The sequence below is a fragment of the Doryrhamphus excisus genome, linkage group LG13 (assembly GCF_037039965.1).
Source record: "Doryrhamphus excisus strain RoL-2023G ecotype Guam linkage group LG13, RoL_Dexc_Guam_v1.1, whole genome shotgun sequence".
NCBI lineage: Eukaryota > Metazoa > Chordata > Actinopteri > Syngnathiformes > Syngnathidae > Doryrhamphus > Doryrhamphus excisus.
This window is the reverse complement of record NC_136369.1, coordinates 11,468,612-11,488,062: the sequence shown is the minus strand read 5'-3', so window position 1 is coordinate 11,488,062 and position 19,451 is coordinate 11,468,612. Positions and strand designations below refer to the sequence as shown.

General features: G+C 42.5%; 2 protein-coding genes across 2 annotated transcripts; one reads left to right on the top strand and one right to left on the bottom strand.

The window, feature by feature from the left end:
- Positions 1-212: 212 nt before the first annotated feature.
- cog4 (component of oligomeric golgi complex 4) lies at positions 213-9,661 on the top strand. Its single transcript, XM_058088866.2, has 19 exons — positions 213-519; positions 1,165-1,247; positions 1,349-1,463; positions 1,554-1,728; positions 1,969-2,162; positions 2,229-2,334; positions 2,850-3,007; positions 3,066-3,124; positions 3,213-3,337; positions 3,409-3,527; positions 3,845-4,011; positions 4,113-4,281; positions 5,039-5,101; positions 5,181-5,294; positions 6,328-6,420; positions 6,499-6,582; positions 6,663-6,764; positions 6,970-7,098; positions 7,846-9,661. The coding sequence occupies exons 1-19, from the start codon at positions 385-387 to the stop codon at positions 7,978-7,980; spliced, it is 2,325 nt and encodes a 774-aa protein (XP_057944849.2). The 5' UTR covers positions 213-384; the 3' UTR covers positions 7,981-9,661.
- On the bottom strand, positions 8,483-17,801 carry gnao1b (guanine nucleotide binding protein (G protein), alpha activating activity polypeptide O, b). Its single transcript, XM_058088868.2, has 8 exons — positions 16,895-17,801; positions 16,733-16,775; positions 14,785-14,926; positions 13,268-13,428; positions 13,065-13,193; positions 12,855-12,984; positions 9,960-10,113; positions 8,483-9,885 (listed from the first exon to the last, which is right to left on the bottom strand). Exons 1-8 carry the CDS (start codon positions 17,010-17,012, stop codon positions 9,698-9,700), a joined length of 1,065 nt encoding a protein of 354 aa, XP_057944851.1. The 5' UTR covers positions 17,013-17,801; the 3' UTR covers positions 8,483-9,697.
- Positions 17,802-19,451: the final 1,650 nt, after the last annotated feature.

Genomic DNA, 19,451 nt, shown 5'->3' with positions numbered 1-19,451 from the left:
TTCTAATAGAAAATTCGTAATGAGACTTTATTTCTGTAGTTTCTTACAGACAATTCAGAAATTGTTTTAACATGTTTTCTTTCTTGTGGGGAGTTGTGATTGCGAGACGGCGTGTCATAGAAAAAGTACACAATCACAGCGCATGCGTATTAACATTTGAACAGGCAGCAGTACTTTCCCGAAACTGGATTCACAGGCAGACATTTTGCACCAATACCCCGCTGAATGTCACAAAATATTACATTAAATATAATTCTAATTTCCTTGACAGCCAAGCATCAGCAAATGCACCAGATATTTTAAGTTCGAACAAATCAAATTGTAAAAGAGTAGTGCCTAACAGACTACAACCGGGGAATATTATTTGTTTCAACCAGCGGGAAGATGGCTGACAGTGGGTCGGTCGCGATGAAAAGATGCGACTCAAGTCATCTATCCTCTGTGAGCATGGACACTATCTCGACGCTCACGGAGCTGGAAGACCTGGAGAGAGTTTATCAGCAGCTTTGTGTTGAGGAGGTTTGTGCAAAACGACAAACAATTACATTAATACAGGAGTGTGACGTGTACACTGTGGTCAGCTACACTACCTTAACTTCCGGATGTGAGCTTGAATTTACCTTTCAAAGAACATAGAATTGGACATGTGACCATGGTATGCATACATACATTAGTAATACCGTATTACGCTTTAGTGTTTCCGAAATAATGCAGGATAAAGGCAGTGTTTCTGTTTTCAAACCAAAACACTACTGACTGTTGAATGTGTAAATTTTCATGTGAAGCAAAGCTTTAGACATTATCTAGCAGAGCAAATGCAGTTAATATGGTTGCTATCTGGCTAGTTAGTAATACAGTAAGAGGTCCACTGAATGTCACTTAATGTTACCATTCGGCAGATAGACGTTGCCAGAGGTGGAAGCAAGTCAGTGTTTTGCAAGTGCATGAGAACACATTTTGCTTAAAACATTCACCGGGAATCTGTATAGTGACCACATCTGTGTAAAATATGTCCTAAAACAGGTTACGCTGTAGTTGCAACCTTGCTAATGTTGCCCTTCTCATAGTTAAATGAGATCATCAAAATATTTTACAGCACATATATTTGTTATCCCAGTATGAGTTCATGCTGCTCATTTGGTGTGTTGATTCATTTTCATGTAGAAAACAGTGGAGGCTGAGCTGGACCAGCTGGTGAGCCAGGAGGGAACTATTCACACAAAAATGCTGTCCCTCCAAAGAATGGGGTACAGTTTTACAATCACTGACTATGAACTGAAAGACCATACTCTGACTTGTTTGAACAGCAAACCATGCACTGTTTTACTAGTTGCATCTGTATTTTTAGGCCCAACCTACAATTGATCGGAGGAGATGCCAGCCAGCTGTCAGGCATGATTACATTTACCTGCAGCCTTGCAGAAAATGTAAGCCGCAAAGTCAGACAGTTGGATCTGGCAAAGGTACATACATTAAAAGACACTTCCTAATTTACAAATTATACTCATATATCCTGTAGCGTCTATATTATCTTTTTTTTTTTTTTTTTTTAGACACGGCTATATAAAGTCATCCAGCGTGCTGATGACATCCTTGATTTAAAGTTCTGTACGGACGGCGTGCAGACAGCTCTGCATAATGAAGATTATGAACAGGCAGCTGCTCACATCCACCGATACCTTTCTCTTGACCAGTCAGTCATTGAGCTGAGCAGACAGGGTGAAGAAAGTAGGTCTCGCTCTGTTTTTGATCATGTTTAATAAGTAGCAGTTAACTTTCACATCCTTGGTTCTTTTACTGTACTTAATTCACCATATATTGTGAATTAATTAAATTTTTAATGCTATTTCACTGTAGTATAAAGTACTAGGTATAAGGAAAAATAGCATTACCAGCATGTCTCATTTAAAAGCATTATTATGTTCTTATTTTTTGTCTGAAATAGTAACTCTCTGATTGTTTACACAGGCAGTACTGTGGATGCCAGTTTGTTACTGCTGCAGGAGGCTGAGCAGAAACTAAAGGTCATCGTCGCTAAGAAGTTGGATGAAGCTGTGTCTGCAGTGGACCTGGCGCAGGTGGAAAGGTTTTTCAAGATCTTTCCTCTGTTGGGCCTCCATCAGCAGGGCCTCGCCCGCTTTGGACAATATCTCTGCAGTCAGGTCAGTAAATGTGTGGTCAGAGGGTATAAATATGTACAGTTGAGTCACATCCACTGTAACACACAGCTCGCCTCCAAAGCTGAAGAGAACCTGCTGTTAGCAACTGGAGGAGACCTTGGTGACAAAAGAGCTCCACTCATATTTGCTGATACTCTGACACTTTTACTTGAAGGTGAGATACAATATTTAAAATACCATTAATTACTTTTAAATGTAACTTTTTTCTGATACATCATTTTTAGGTTTCTTCTTACACAGGTATAATTTGTAGTGGATCAAAAAAGCTTTCTGGCATGTCAATAAAGGCCTGCAAGATCCTAGGAGGACTGGTATTTTGCTGTCAGTGTTCAAAAACTGAAGTTTAATGTGCAAAATAACTGCATTTATTCCATAATGGCGCCCTACAGACGCAACTTCTACCTTCCTACAGCATGTCCAGAAGTGAAACTTCTTCTGCGATGATTAGCTTCCTCTGCCTTTTGGGTGCAGAAAGTTTTGTTGATATTGTGGGTTTTGTCAGGGAGAAAACTCTGGTAAAAGAAACAGCCCCATTGCTAATAGGACTCAGTGTGCCTTCAAAAGTCAGTCAAAATAAAAAAAAAATGGCCAGTACCGAGAGGGACGACTTCAGAAAAATTGCTGTGATTGAATGAGTTAATGTACATAACATATACCTGATCATTGCAGGCATCGCTCGTGTTGTTGAGACCCATCAACCCATCGTAGAGACCTATTACGGTCCAGGCCACCTGTACACTCTCATTACTCATCTACAGCAGGAATGTGACCAGCAGGCACAGAAGATAGTGGACAAGTTCATTCAGCAGCGAGGATACCTCAACAAGGTGTGCATCACAGGTGAAGATATTTATATTATGACACACGCATAATTCCCTTCTGTAGTTTCAGGTTGTCCAGAGCAGCATGATGAAGAGCGTACCTGGGGAGGGGATTGAGCCCAGGTATTTCTATTTAATATTGTTTACGCTCAATAACTTTATTATTGTCAGGTACGCTGGTCTCTCATTACACTTTTTTTTACATGAACAGAGAACTTGACCCTGTATTGGCAGAAGTCACTTTAATGAATGCTCGGGCGGAGCTCTACCTGCGTTTTTTGCGTCGGCGTATGTTGGCTGACTTTGAAGTTGGCGATGCTCAGAGCATTACACCGGGTAAGGGAGAATGTGTTATAGAGTTGTCATGTATATTTTCATCATTTCATTTAAAATGTTATTCCACCCAGAACATCATCAGAATGTGGAGAAGCTGCTAAAGCATTGCGTGCTGAGCAGGACCATGCAGGAGCTGATTGGCTACTACATACCAATGGAGGAATACTACATGAGGGAGTCTGTCAACAAGGTTTTCTACTCTGTTTTACGTGTCGTTGGATTAGTCTGGTGATTGTCATACCATAGATCAGGTGTTTTAAAAAGGTGCCATAAGACCTATGAGGAGGTGCAGCAGCTTGAGGAAAAATAAGAAAAAGCATTTTCCAAACCTGCCAAGCTAACTTCAGTTATGTTTGAGGGCAAAATGAATTGATTTTAGATTTTACATTGGGGAGTAAATAATGTTTTTTGGGGCGTAGGGGAGGCCCTACACAGTGATAGATGAAGCAGAATGATTCCATTGTATTTTGTTGCATCATATTTCTTGTGTATAATTACATTTTCCAGGCTGTTACAATGGATACCTATGAGAAGGGTCAGCTGACCTCCAGTATGGTGGATGATTGTTTCTACATTGTAAAGAAGTGCATCAGTCGCGCTCTTTCCAGCTCCAGCATCGACTGCCTATGTGCAATGATCAACCACGCCAACTCAGTGCTGGAGTCCGACTTTAGGTTCCCATATTTGAAGCACTTTCATGCATAACTGCTCAGCATTTTTCTTCTGTTGGCATCTTGCGCTTATGTGTCCCTCTGTCCATCATATTACCTGTCAGGGAAGTGCTGTACAACAAGCTGCGTCAGGGCTTCCCTGCTACCACGCTGCAGGACATCCAGCGTGGTGTCAGTAGTGCCGTCAGCTTGATGCAGAGCAGCTTGCAGCAAGGAAAGTTCAACACTGAGTTCAACATAGAGAGCACTGAAAATGCCAAGGCTGCCTTTTTGGTGAGATGAATGACATATACACTTATAAAAAAGAGAGTGTATAATGTTTTTTATGTTAAAAAAATAGTATTTTTGTGAGTTTATTAGGATGACAGAGATTCCCTTTACAATATTATACTCCAAATGTGTCAGATTATGTGGGTATCTTCTGTGTACAGACCACACTACGGATTTTCAATAGAATTAGGGGTTTAATGAACGTACAGGGCTACATGGCGGACGAGTGGACCTCGCAGACCTCACAACTAGGAGACCCGAGTTCAATCCCACCCTCGGCCATCTCTGTGTGGAGTTAGCATGTTCTCCCCGTGCATGCGTGGGCTTTCTCCGGGGACTCCGGTTTCCTCCCACATTCCAAAAACATGCTAGGTTAATTGGTGACTCCAAATTGTCCATAGGTATGAATGTGAGTGTGAATGGTTGTTTGTCTATATGTGCCCTGTGATTGGCTGGCGACCAGTCCAGGTTGTACCCCGCCTCTTGCCCAAAGACAGCTGGGATAGGCTCCAGCACCCCCGCGACCCTCGTGAGGATAAGCGGTAGAAAATGAATGAATGAATGACCGTACATAGCCAACCTGCTGTAATTGTTACAACCACTACATTCAAATGCATGCAGGGATGTGCACTTTGTATTACTTTTGTTTGTTTTATTGTTTACTTATGTCATGAAGCAATACATAGTGGTGATGAATAATTCTTTATAATTGAGCAGGACCACTGGAGCTTTCTAACTGTCACCTTTATGTCGACTTCAGGTGACTCTCAACAATGCCGAGGTGTGCAGTGAGAACATCTCCACTTTGAAGAGGAACCTTGAAGTAAGATACATATTATGTACCTCAGTTTTACTCCTTTTCATCTCCGCTTGATCTAAACATTTTTGCATGTCGCGTGCAGAACGACTGCTCCAAGCTGTTCAGTCAGGGGACTGGTTCCGGTGAACACGCCAAGATTGAAAGCTGTTTGTCCGACCTTGTCAACACATCCACAAAGTTCAAGGACCTTTTGCAGGTTGGAGGCCTAGAAAACACTCATTAGAGCATCATAGCGGGGTGCTTGGTGTAAAAGTACTAGCGACAGATGGCAATAGTAGCACTGGGGGGTTATGTGTTTTTAAGGATTAGCATTACTGTATTTACAGTAATGTGAAAAAGTGTTTGCCCCCTTTCTGATTTCATTTTTGCCATGCTTAAATGTTTCAAATCATCAATGACAACACAACTGAACACAAAATGTAGTTTTAAAATGAAAATTGTTATTATTAATGGAGAAAAAAATTCAAACTTACATGGCCATATGCCGGAAAAGTATCAGTCTGGAAAAAGCTTATAAAACTCTAAAGCTTTGGGACCCCAGCAAACCACAGTGAGAGCCATTATGCACAAATGGTGAAAACATGGAACAGTGGTGAACCTTCCCAGGAGAAAATTATCCAAGAGGTCACAAAAGACCCCACAACAACAGGCCTCAGTTAAGGTCAGTGTTTGACTGACAAAAACGGCCTGCATGGCAGAGTTACAAGACGAAGACCACTGCTGAACAAAAAGGACATTAAGGCCTAGTCAAAGTCCTGACGTGAATCCTATTGTGGCATGGCCTTAAAAAGACAGTTAATGCTCAAAAACCCTCCAATGTGGCTGAATTGCAACAATTCTGCAAAGACGACTGGGCTAAAATTCCTTCACAGTGCTGAAAGAGACTCATTGCAAGTTATTGCAAAAACTTGATTGCAGTTGTTGCTGCTCAGGGTGGCCCAACCAGTTATTGGGTTTAGGGTTTTTCACACGGGGCCATGTACAGTAGGTTTGGATTGTTTTTCTCCCTTAAAATGTACTTTTAAAACTGCATTTTGTGTTCAGTTGTGTTGTCATTGATGATCGGAAACATTTAAGTGTGACAAAAGTGCAATGAAATAAGAAATCAGGAAAGGGGCAAACACTTTTTCACGCAGTCTTCAATGAACCTACTGTAAGATGCATGTTTTTGGCGTGTGGGATGAGTTGTCTGCTAAATAGATTTTCCCACATTGACCTTCCTTCTACAGGAAGGCCTGACTGAGTTGAACACAACTGCCATCAAACCCCAAGTCAAACCCTGGATCAGTTGCTTCCTGTCCATCTCACATAACATAGAGGAGGTCATATATATGCTCACAAATGTCATTTTGATAGGGATGCTTGAAAAGCACAACTGTAACTGATTTTGCCGCTTACAGGAGGAATTTAATGATTATGAAGCAAACGACCCCTGGGTGCAGCAGCTCATCGTCAACTTGGAGCAGCTGATGGCAGAGTTCAAGGTGTTTACAACAAAGGCTACATCTTCAGTAAATACAGTGTTTTGTTTTTAAATGTACTGTCCCCTGTGTATCGTCACCAGACAGCCCTCTCTCCTGTTATCTACGACACACTGACGAGCCTGATGACCAGCCTCATATCCATCGAGATGGAGAAGACGGTTCTCAAATGCTCATTCAGCAGGGTGAGGAGCCGAGCTCAGCCACAAGGTGGCAGCGAGCACTCCAAAGTGTCACATTGCTGACGTGCAGAGTATGAAAAAACCTTCAGCAATCATTTCTGAAGTCCATCGGAGGGCCTCTGGTGATAGTTGTGCAATGTTTTTCATATTTGATATTGAATCTATTGATAGGGCAATCTCCCAAAAAGAGTAACTGATTTTGTTGCAGCTTGGTGGGCTGCAGTTTGATAAAGAGCTCCGTTCCCTTGTGGCGTATCTCACCACCGTGACCACCTGGACCATCAGGGACAAGTTTGCTCGTCTCACACAAATGGCCACCGTCCTCAACCTGGAACGGGTAATTTAATAACACACACACAACTACTCATCTTTACTACAATATATATTCTCAAGGGATAATACTACAAATACTTTTAGAATAGTCAATGTATAGCTTGTATAGCAATTAGGGGTGCTCTGAGTGATTGGTATCGGCTGATATCAGTGGAAAAAGTACGGTATTGATATTCAGCCATTATTTGCTGTAAAACGCAGATTAGTTACGGCCCTGTTGCATCATTCAAAACACCCATGTCTGCCATGTGTGGGACTTCCTGTCCTGTGAGAGTGGTATAAGTTTCGCAACCAATGTGCCTTAAAAATGGCACTTTGGAAAGCTTTAGATTGGTGCAGCACTTGGCAGGGTGTGGTGAGTTTGAGGCTGAAGATGTGATCATCAGTCTGCCAGCAGCTATAAGGCCCCAGTCCAAACCCGTTGTACTTTCAAGTGTGGGTACTATGTAGCACTTTTAGTGCAGGAGGAACCTTGGCTGTGTCGGGCTACGGGTGACGCGTGTGTCCTACGCAACGACTTCTGACTTTGTGGCGGGTGCACGTCAGCCTTGGCACTTAACATTCAGCTGTCTAATGACCTAATTGAACTTGGGTCTCCTAGCTATGAGGCCTGCGTGCTAACTACTCATCCGGCGTGCAGCTCGATGTTAAAACAGTGCATCATAATAATGTACACAAAGTCTATATGAAATAAAGGACACAATTTCATCACTTCTTTCTCCACTTGTCGACTTGTCTTTGTGTCCTGCAGGTAACTGAGATCTTGGACTACTGGGGACCAAACTCAGGCCCCCTGACATGGCGTTTGACCCCAGCAGAGGTGCGTCAGGTTCTCGCTCTACGTGTTGACTTCAGAAGCGAGGATATCAAGAGGCTGCGATTGTGACATGCCGCTTCCTCAAGAGATATTGAGTCTGAACTACATGTGAGCGAGCATTGTTAAAATATGAGAATGTGTAATTAAAAGCTCTTTAATTGCGGTAGTTCCAGCCTTCTAACCTGTAATGGTGAGAAAGGAGGACACCCTACGACAGAGGAGCAGAGCGGTAATGAACATCATAGCTATTAAAATGACAGAAGCAGGTCAGACAGCTGATCCCGCCTAGTCATTCAATAAAGGAATGGCTGCTCGTCTGTGAGGATGAAACACTTTTAACCTAATAAATCGAGACCCACTAGCACCACATTTTTCACGTTCATCCTGATTGGATAAAAACGTTTCACCACAGAGCGCTGCCACGCAAGAGCGGTTCCCAATCTCTCGGGAACATGTTTGTGCAATGACACACAATGGAGCTTTAAAAGGGATCCATTCTCATAACGCTCCGCCTATTTTGGCAACTAACCTGAATCGAGCACAGATCAGATTGAGGGCATGAACACAGGAATAGTTAGGAAAAGTGTAGCTTTAATGTAAACACAACATTCGATTGGCTCAGCACAAACATTCCACATGAGAGCAACCAAAGAACTACAGAATAAGATGGGGGGGGGGTGCAGCACAAAAACATTCACAGTAAAAAAAATCTGGTATAATCGTAATATATATATATACAATACGGTGCTTTTAAGGTGAGGATGGATAGGATACGGGGGATGACGTGACTGGTTGGAGTATACAGGAATGGGGAGGTGGATTTTAGGGTGCACAGGTGAAAATGGAGAGCTGTACGTTTTCTCTGTGAAAGAGTAAAGATGGCAGATGAAGGGGGGGATAATGTTTTGAGCTGTCAGGGGAGGCTTAGAATACAATAAAGCAGTCTCCCCCTGACAGAGGCAGAGGCTGCCCCCAAATGATATTGTTCTCTTTGTGCAGTGTTCTAAACAGATTCACATTGAGGGGTACAAGATGTTATCAGAGAGCTGTTTTAGGCCCCTCTTCATTTTTAGGAATGTGTGTTAAGGGAGCTGAGGAGGTAGGAGGAGGGCGTGAGGCTTCAATCAGTAAGTAGTTGTGTGATAGAACATATCCTTAGTGATCTATGATAATCATGGTTGGCACAGATATGACTGCTTTTTTGTCTCCTTTTTCGTGCAATATGATTGGCTGTTCCTCACACTCCACACTGAATAAATACTCTTTTATGATCATTTAGTAAGTAAGAAGAGAAAAGGAGCGGAACAGAAGTGCCGCAGGCTACTTAAGTGGTGTGTGTCTGTGAAGGAGGGGAGAGCTTTGTCCCCTCTCAACGGTCAAATAAGCCTCCTGTTTCCCCTACAAGAACAGCACCTCCCCAGTAATATCGTTACCGTCATCATGCAGCACAAGCACCACAGGCTCAAGGCTTGCATGTAGAAGCCAAATGGAGGAATTTCTGCACTGCACTTTTCCCAAAAAAAGGCGCCAACTGAATACCACCCTGGTGCCAGCCGTCCTCAACAAATCATAGAAAAAAAAAACATCCAAGACAAAACTGGGGTTGTGTATTGAAATGAAAAAGAAGGGAGGGGACAGATCATGACATGTATCCAACGTGATGTCTGGCGGCAGCTCTTTGGGTCCATTTGGACGTGTAGAATTACATATTTTTTGTGTTTTTAAGTATCATGAAAATTATCGTTAACACCTCACACTCTCCATGACAACAGCTGTGCTTGAGGCCTCAGTATAAGCCACAGCCTCTCAGGTTGTTTGCGATAATGATGTCAGTGACGGCATCAAACACTACCTGGATGTTCCCTGTGTCCGTGGCACAGGTCAGGTGACAGTAGATCTCCTTGTTGGGAGAGCGGTTCTTACTCTCAAACTGAACCTGAATGTATGCCGTAGCATCGTCGTAAGTGTTAGCACCTGCAAGGTCGACAGAGGACAAATGAACATGGTTGTGCTCAAAGGGGCCGTTTGGGAGGAAGAACAAGACCAACCTGTGTATTCTGGAAAACAGATCGTCAGCGGCGACTTCTTGATCTTCTCCGCAAAGAGATCCTTCTTGTTAAGGAAGAGGATGATGGAGGTGTCGATGAAGAACTTGTTGTTGCAGATGGAGTCGAAGAGCATGAGGGATTCGTGCATGCGGTTCTGATGCAAGAAGAAATGATGGAACTCAATGTAAATATTCAATCAGTGTAGACTTAGCACATTACAATTAAAACTATGACATGCTTTTATAGTGAGGGTCGCATTACATATATATTACATATATGGGGTTGGGCCAACCTTAGCAGCAACAACATTACATAAATATTACATTTTTTAATGAAATAAAATTATTATATATATTATATTATATCTATTATTTTCTGTATGGCCACAATGCTACGATTAATCTTTCAATTGCAAGATGTTTTTAAAATACAGATTTTGAACACCCTTGATTTATGGTATTAATTATTATTATTATTATTATTAGATATTATTATTATAGTTTCATTGTGTACCTTCAAAGGCTTCAAACCCAACAATTCTAGAACACAAAATGATACGTGAAAGAGCAAAGGGTTGGTTGTCACTCACATCGTGGTATAAAAAATGTATGGAATTGGGACCAGACATTCCATAATTACTGCATTTGTACAATAATTTCACTTTAAATCCCATAATGTACAATCATTTCATTGCTTCAATACATGGCTATTGGCCAACAATAATAGGATACACCATGGGTGTCCAAAGTGCGGCCAAGGGGCCATTTGTAGCACGCGATTTGTTTATTGTTGGCCCGCCGCACATTGGGAAAATAAAATTAGACACAGAAAAACTGGGAAAAATCCAGTAAAGCAGTGTTGATAGCAATAATTAATAACAGAAAGTATTGCCTTTAAATATATGTAAATTGTTGTTGGTTTTCTAGCCTTTTATAAAATAAAATCTGTGTGGTGTTTCTCCGAGTACTCCACGCATTCAAAAACTGGTTAATTGGCAACTCTAAATTGTCCATAGGTATGAATGTGAGTGTCTAAGGTTGTTTATTTATATGTGCCCTGTGATTGGCTAGCGACCAGTCCACCCCGCCACTTGCCCAAAGCCCAGCAGAGATAGGCTCTAACATACCCTCGGACCCAAGCAAGGATTAAGTGCATAAAAATGAATGCAGGAATAGGTCATTTTTCATGGGGTAGTTTACAGTAGTGTGAAAAAGTTATTTCCCCCCTTCCTGATTTCACATTTACACAGACTGTAAATGTCACACATAAATGTTTCAGCTCATCAAACACATTTAAATATTAATCAATGACAACACAACTGAACACAAAATGCAGTTTTTAAATGAAACTTTTTACTATTAAAGAGGACCTATTATGCTTATTTCCAGCCATTTGTATTGAGTTGTGGACTCCTATAGAGCAGCAACACACAATAACCCACACAGAAAGCTTTCTAGATCTTCTAGAATATGTACCTATTCCAGCTGTATTTCCTTGGGTTTCCAAGTCTGTCTGTTTTAATTTATTCCACCCACGGCACAACCACTCCGCTGTTATTGATCACACAAGTGCTCCAAAGGACTTTCCCACTTTCTAATTTTGTTGGTATAGGAGTTGATGATAAATTAATAAACCCTTTGGAGAGCTACTTGGTAGGTGGTTAGGAGCTACTGGTTGGAGACCCTGACTTGAACTCAAAGAGTGGTAACATAGCTTTAGCTCAGGAGAAGCCTGGTGTGAGAGCGCTGCCTCCACCTCTCCTGCCCTAGGAGGAGCACTCATTTTCGGACACACTTTGTCAGAGGCACTGGTGGCTGGTGCTGTGGAGCTCAGAAGCCGGACATGACGGCGCAGCGTTTATGTAGTGGCGCAATCGGTAGTGGAAATCTGGTCGTTACACATTTTTTGCAGGACTACCCGTGTTTAAAAAAAATGTGGTGAAAAAGGCTATTAGCAACTGCAGACATCAGTGACCTTGTTATTTGCATTCATGCAGATAAGACTCTCCCTGTATGCACACTCTATAATGCTACACAGACAACCGCTTACTTACACAAAATAAACACAGGACACTGATAAATAGTTGCTTATAGCCTGCTCTTTAGAGCAGGGAGGAAGGCAGGTGTACCCCGGAACCTCCATATAAGGTAGTCCTGCTCACTGTGACATCACAGAGAGCCAGTGAATCAAGCGATGAGAGCCATCCCAACCTTCTTTCAGGGCTCACTTCCAAATACGGAAATCACACTTTGGCATCGTGTAACACGAGAATACAAAATGATGATGATAGGTCCAAACCAACATGGCTCTGTGTGAAAAAGTGATTGCCCCCTAAACCTAACAACTGGTTGGGCCAACCTTAGCAGCAACAACTGCAATCAAGCGTTTGCGATTACTTGCAATGAGTCTCACTCATCTTTGCAGAATTGTTGTAATTCAGTCACATTGGAGGGTTTTCCAGCATGAACCACCTTTTTAAGATAGCAGTGGATTTGGTCTTGGAACTCTGGCATGCAGGCCGTTTTTGCCCAGCGTCTTTAACACAGGCAAGTGAGGCCTGCAGTTGTTGTGGGGTCTTTCGTGGATAAGTCATCGCTGCGTTCTTGGGGTCATTTTGGTTGGACGGCCACTCTTGGCAATGTTGTCGCCATTTGTGGATAATGGCTCTCACAGTGGTTTGCTGGAGTCCCAAAGCTTTAGAAATGGTTTTATAAGCCTTTTCCAGAGGGGAGCAATCCCTTTTTCAGTCAGGGCCATATAGGTTTGTATTTCTAATCTCCCTTAATAATAAAAGATTTCATTTCTAAAGGGCATTTTGTGTTGCCATTTGTGTTGTCATTGTCTAATATGTGAATGTATTTGATGATGGTATGTCTTCATTGCAGTCAGACTTACAGTTGTCTCGTCCTCGTGAAGCACTTGGTCGTATCCACTCAGAGCCACGCAGAAGATGATGGCAGTCACGTCCTCAAAGCAGTGGATCCACTTCTTCCTCTCTGACCTCTGACCTCCCACGTCAAAGAGCCTGAAGAAAGAGAGACAAAGTCCGGTATCAGATATGAAGCAAGAATGATGCTGATTCTGAATAACACGAGCAAATCCTACCTGAAATGAAGGTTTTTGAAGGTGAAGTGAGTTTCCACAATGCCGGTGGTCTTCACTCGAGTTCTCAGGATGTCCTGCTCTGTGGGCTGGTAGTCTGCCGCCCCAATCCGGTCTAAACTATCCAGGTAGCTGATGACAGCAGGGACCAATAAGGTGGACTGGATTCTACAGAAACATCATAAACACGTGTATCTCTGACTCACTATTGGGCCGAGTCGTTGAGCTGGTATTCACGGGCCCGGTTGAAGCACTCCTGTGTCCCGGCGTCAGCCCAGACACGCTTCATGGCGCTGAGGAGCTCTGCAGAGTATGGCTCCGTGTCCTCCATGCGACTCACGACATCGCACACCAGCTTGGCATCCGCCTGCACAATAGACAAGAGGTACGCAATGTTCCACCTCGTTTTTCAAGGGTCTGAGCATACATAGGAATGAGTGCCATCAGACATGCACACTGTAGTATCACACCTGTCCAAAACCGGAGAGGTAATCCAACTTCTGGTATGTTGTATATGAGTGGGGTCAAAGGAATGTGGCAAGGTCTATTTCACACTGTTGCTTTCTTTATTGTCAACCTCAGACAAAACAAACTGTAGAACTATAACTCATTCAATTCATGATCTCAATCTTGTAGAAAACACCTCATTCAAAAGTAATATTAGGTTATATTAGTAATATAGTAATATTAACTTTTTTCTCATAAATTTACTACTTTATTCTCATAAATCTATGACTTTTTCTCGGTAATTTCCGACTATATTATCATAAATACATTACTTTTTTCTCATAAATTTACGACTTCTTTCTTGTAAATCTACAAATTTTTTCTCATAAATTCACAACTTTATTCTCATAAATGTATGAGTTTTTTCTCATAAATTTTATGACTTTATTCCAATAAATTTATGACTTTTCTCATGAACTTACAACTTTTTTCTCGTATATTTACGACTTCATTTTCATAAATGTATTACTTTTTTTCCTCATTAATTTATGACTTTCTTTTTTTTAATGTATTACTTTTTTGTTTTAAATTTATAATGTTATTTTCGTAAATTTAGGACTTTTTGCCATAAATGATATGATAGGACTTTTTTTTGTAAATGTACGACTTTATCCTCATTGAGTTTTTTTCAATGTGGCCCTATTACTCCAGTGTAGTTGTACATGTTTACTTATTTCTAAATAAAGAAAATGTAATATAAAAACGTCAACCGTAAAAAAAACAACCATCTTCCTTTCTCTTTGGCAACACTTGCTGCATTTGGTAAATCCAGCCATTAAAATAAAAACATGGTTTCACCTCTTCCGGTCCACCTTAAAAGAACCACTTCAACTTGGTGTGTGGATGTGGAACTGACCCTTGGTTTTGCCATAACACAAGTCAGCAAGACTCTGCTGCCTTATTAGCTATACGCAAAAAGGATAAAAAATCTAAAGATGCACTAAAGTACACAGGCTTTGCTTTTTCTTTAGCTTTTCACACACACACACACAAAAATGCAGTGGGTAACCTACTTTTACACTTTTAGGATTTTAATGAATGTTTCTCAAACAATGTCTGTACTGTTAAAGGTTTTATGGTGGCAACACTTTGACTCTGGAACAGACCATTGACTGTGGGAACTGCGGGGTTCTAAATCAGCGTTCAGCCTCAAGGGATCCAAGCTGGTGTGAATGTCTACGTCATTCTATCACATTTCAAAATGGAGGCGACTAACTTTTCGATCCTTGTCTCCAAACTCGATTCCCAGTGAGTCCATGGCTCGGAGGATAGCTGCCAAGCTCTGGATGGTGTTGCTGTAGACCACAGGCTTATACTGCTTCACGTCATCCCCAGAGAAGCCATCTTCATGGATAATCCTGCAGGCGCACACAGACATTAACACAAGGAAATGTCCCATTCTGCCATATGTTCCTGCGGCCCTCAGCGGCCGTCTTTTCACCTCATGGGGATAAAGCCTTACATATTGTGGAAGTGATTCACGCTTTTTCTTCTAACACACGCGTCCGACTAAAAGACATGACTGTATTATGTGGTGGACCCTCATTACCTCCATCCATAACTGGACGCTTATGTGATATTTAAGCAATGTATAATTTATGACGAGCAATGAAGTCTTTATCCATCACGCCGCACAGCACTCTGCTGCTCCATTTTAAGACAGATTGTGACTCTTTAAAGGTTATCACCATCGCTTTCAGCTCGTACATACTTCATGACACTCATCACTTCCTGTAATACATACTTCCTTTGTTCCTGGAGTTGAACCTACATGCACACACAAGGTGCTATGTCACTGTTACAGTAGCTCAGCATGGTAAAAAATCTGAAAGAGGAGGAGCTTTTTAATATTTTGTGCAGTGGCCGTGTTCGCCATTGTGTAATTATGGATGAGAAGTGGATAAGAGAGAGGAGGATTGAATTAATAATAGTGATGGCTGCAAATAACCTTGTGTTGTTTGTGTTCGGAGCGACATTTATGTAAAATATCTATTTTGGAATACTTACTTACAGGCCACCACCGGTGAAACGGGCTATTTTTATGCCTGAGTACTGTAGTCGTCTATTCTTCTAAAAGGTTACTGAAATCAAAGCTTTCCGCCATCCACACATGAGGAGAACTTCACTGGCAAATCACACTAAAGTATAAAAATAGAAATCCAGACGTATTTGCAGCTGCAAGTGACTAGCAAAGTTAGTGCATCGCCCCCAAATGGGCTGGCCTTTTTCAATTCAATTATTCATACCCTAGGAGGCTAACTTTGTGCCAGTGAAAACTTACAAATAGGAGACATTTGGAGGCTTTCAGATCCTGCACATTAATCTGTATATGCTCATCTCACTCTATTCTCGTATAATTTTAATTTTTACACACTCATCTGTACTAAAAATAATGACATATTCTTGTTTGGCTGAAGCAAACACAAAAACAGGCATTACAATTTGGTCTATGGTGTTGCGTTCAAGGTAGTTGCGGAAAAAAGATAGTCCTCAAAGTAAATAGGTGAAGGAAGAAAATGAAGCAGGATTGGGGGAGGGAGGATGCACTCGCAAGGACGGTGTAGATATGGAGAAGATTCCCATGAGAAAATATACAATAGACGGTGATTTATTATGAAAACATCTAGAAAACTTCACTAAGAGGTTTAGCGCCAACTACAACAGTGATTTAAAAACATGAAAGAGTGATTTAGCTTAGGCTAGGGATGCTTTGATGCGGTTTTCAAGCCATATTTCTACGTAAATCCGCTTTATAGGCAAAGTACTCCCGCCGATATCGGGCACTTAAAGCCATTAAGATTAAAAGCAGAGGTATTCACTAATGGAGCTGTGCTGACCTCACTCAGATCCACACACACGAACAACACCCAAATCGTCCGTCACACGCTCCAACCATGAAGCCGACAAGGTTTCGTTAAGTACATTTCAGCACCCGGCTGAGCGAACAGCACCCTGGGATACACCGCCGAGGCCTCCGCAGTGTCACTAGTCGAGCCACCGGCACTGCTCCCGGGCTTCGGCCTCTGGAAACATGGCGGCTCACCGAGAGAGGGAGGGAGGTGGGTGGGTATGGGGCGGGGGGGGGGGGCTGCAATCTCGGGTCTGTTATAACTCTATCATAAATAAAAATAAAAAAAAGAACAAGAGAAGATAAAGACACTTACTTCATCTGTTTGACGATGGTGCTTTTGCCGGACTCTCCCCCGCCTGTAAGGAACAGAAGGCCGCCATAGTGAAATCAGTACCACGGAGAGCACCAACGCCCCATGCAGTCCCAAGGCAGCAGAGGGAAGACGACTAAGGGCGTGGGGCCGCGTCTTACTCACCGAGCAGGAGCAGCTTCACGTCCTTGGCGGCCACCAGCCCGTCCTCTTTAAGGTTCTTCTCGATGGCCTTGCTCCGGTCCAGAGCCGCGCGCTCCTCGGCGCTCAGCGTACATCCCATGATTCCAAGCGAATGAACAAGCGTCGTCTCCCCGGGTCCGCCCTGGCCCTTTCGCCGACTCTCTCGGTCTCAATCAGTGCGATGTCTCTCTCTCTCTCTCGCTCCTACTGCGCTCCGCCGCTACAGCATTAGGCCCGGATTGAGGGCAACGCGGAGCCGGGGTTCCCGAAGCGGTCTTCTTTTTTCCTCGGTGGCTCCGAGTGTGTGTCTCGCTCCGTCCCCTCTCTCAGAGGGGGGGTTGGGGGCGGGGTGGGGTCGTTGTGAGAGAGCCTCGCTACGGGGCTGAGGTTGTTGTTAGGTGGGGGAGCGTTCAGGGTAGGGGGGGTGGGTCGGGAGCCTCTCTCTCTCTCTCTCTCTCTCTTTCTCTACAGGGCGGTGCTGCTGCTGGTCGTGATGGTGGTGGTGGTGGTGGTGGTGGTGATGGTGACAGCGAGACCCAGCGATTGCATGGTGTCTTTCTCTAAGGAGGAAGAAGAGGGACACACCTCGCTCAGACAATCTCGCTGACGTCAGAGCTCAGAGGCAGGACCTTCAAATCACGTCCTGGAAAAGATTCTTCCAATGCGAGAGACCTTTAAATGGCAAACATTGTTTCCATTAGCTGCGACAACGACAACATGAAGATATGTCATCAAAATCATTCATGTAAACTTGCACGTGTGTGCCTCACAACAGGTTATTAATAATTTCATAACGATGGAAAATGCACTTGAATTAAAGCATTGCATTACTTTGCCTTTGTCTAAGTCTTACAACAGGGGGGTATAAACGTTTTCCAGCTAGGGTTGCATACTGAAAAATGCACTTTGTATTTTTAATAATGTATATTTATACAGTAAGAAAAAGTTTGGGCACCACTGCTAATTTTCAAGATTCTCCTTTATAAATCACTGGTTGATGGGATCAGCCATTTCAGTTAAATATATCATATAGCAGACGGATGCGGAAGAAGCCTTTTCTGCGTACATGTCACTTGAGGTATGCTAAAGCACATTCGGATACGCCAGCTTCATTTTAGAATAAGGTTCTGTGGACTGATGAAGCTAAAATTGAGTTATTTGGACATAACAAGGGGCGGTATGCATGGCGGATGAATAACACAGCATTCCAAGACAAACACTTGCTACCCACAGTAACATTTAGTGGTGGTTCCATCATGCTGTGGGGCTGTGTGGCCAGTGTAGGTACTGGCGATCTTCTTCAAGGTCATATGGATTCCAGTCAGTATCAGCAGATTCTTGCCAACGGTGTTCAAGAATCAGTGACAAAGTTGAAGTTGCGCCAGGGCTGGATACTTCCAACCAGACAATGACCCTAAACACCGCTGTAATTCTACTAAGGCATCATGCAGAGGAACAAGTACAACGTTCCACATGTCCATGCTTGGAAACCATCAAACCTGACTGAAATAGAGATGTTTATTTATAGAAAAATGGTAAAAAAAATACCTTCAACTAGAATCTGGACCCTCGTTGGAAGCTATAGGAAGAATTTATTTCTGCAAAAGGAGGATCTACTAAATATTGATAAAATTTTTCTGTTGGGGTGCCCAACTTTAGGGACACACCTACTTTTGTTCAAATAATTACGGCACACTTTCTGTAAATCCTATAAATTTAATTTCACTTCTCATCTATCACTGTTGTGAGTGTGAATGGTTGTTTGTCTATATGTGCCCTGTGATTGGCTGGCCGGTCCAGGGTGTACCCCGCCTCTCGCCCGAAGTCAAGCGTTCAGATTTTGCACATTATTTGGCTGTTCTTGAACGCACCATAGTTGTGAGATACAAAAGTGAAATGTCTATATAACTTCTACACCTTGACTCCAATTCCATGTATTCATCAACCTATGCCACACCTGTGCCATGGATGAATTATGTATACGTATTCATTAACACAGATTGAGTTCAGCTCAAAAACAGGTATTGCGTTTATATTTTTGATGAGGATATGCTTGTAAATTGTCGCTGGAATTACAACAGGCAAGCAGTGTGGATTATGTTGATGCGGCTTGGAGAAAAACACCTTCTACAACAGCTAGCCCGGACTCTTATTCCTCTGTTAAATATGCCTCATACACTTATTAAACATATTTTAAAGTAGCTTATAAAATATATATGTAGTCACTACTACACTGTGCTAGTTGGTACAATGAGTGATAGCATACATTGGGAGAAGTCCTTAGTGGTGTAATGGTACAGCTGCTGACCTTTAAGGCAGAGGGCACTACTTCAATCCAGCTTTGGACACCATTAATACCTTCATTCATTCATTTTCTACCGCTTATCCTCACAAGGGTCGCGGGGGTGCTGGAGCCTATCCCAGCTGTCTTTGGGCAAGAGGCAGGGTATACCTTGGACTGGTTGCCAACCAATCACAGGACACATATAGACAAACAACCATTCATACTCACATTAATACCTATGGACAATTTGGAGTC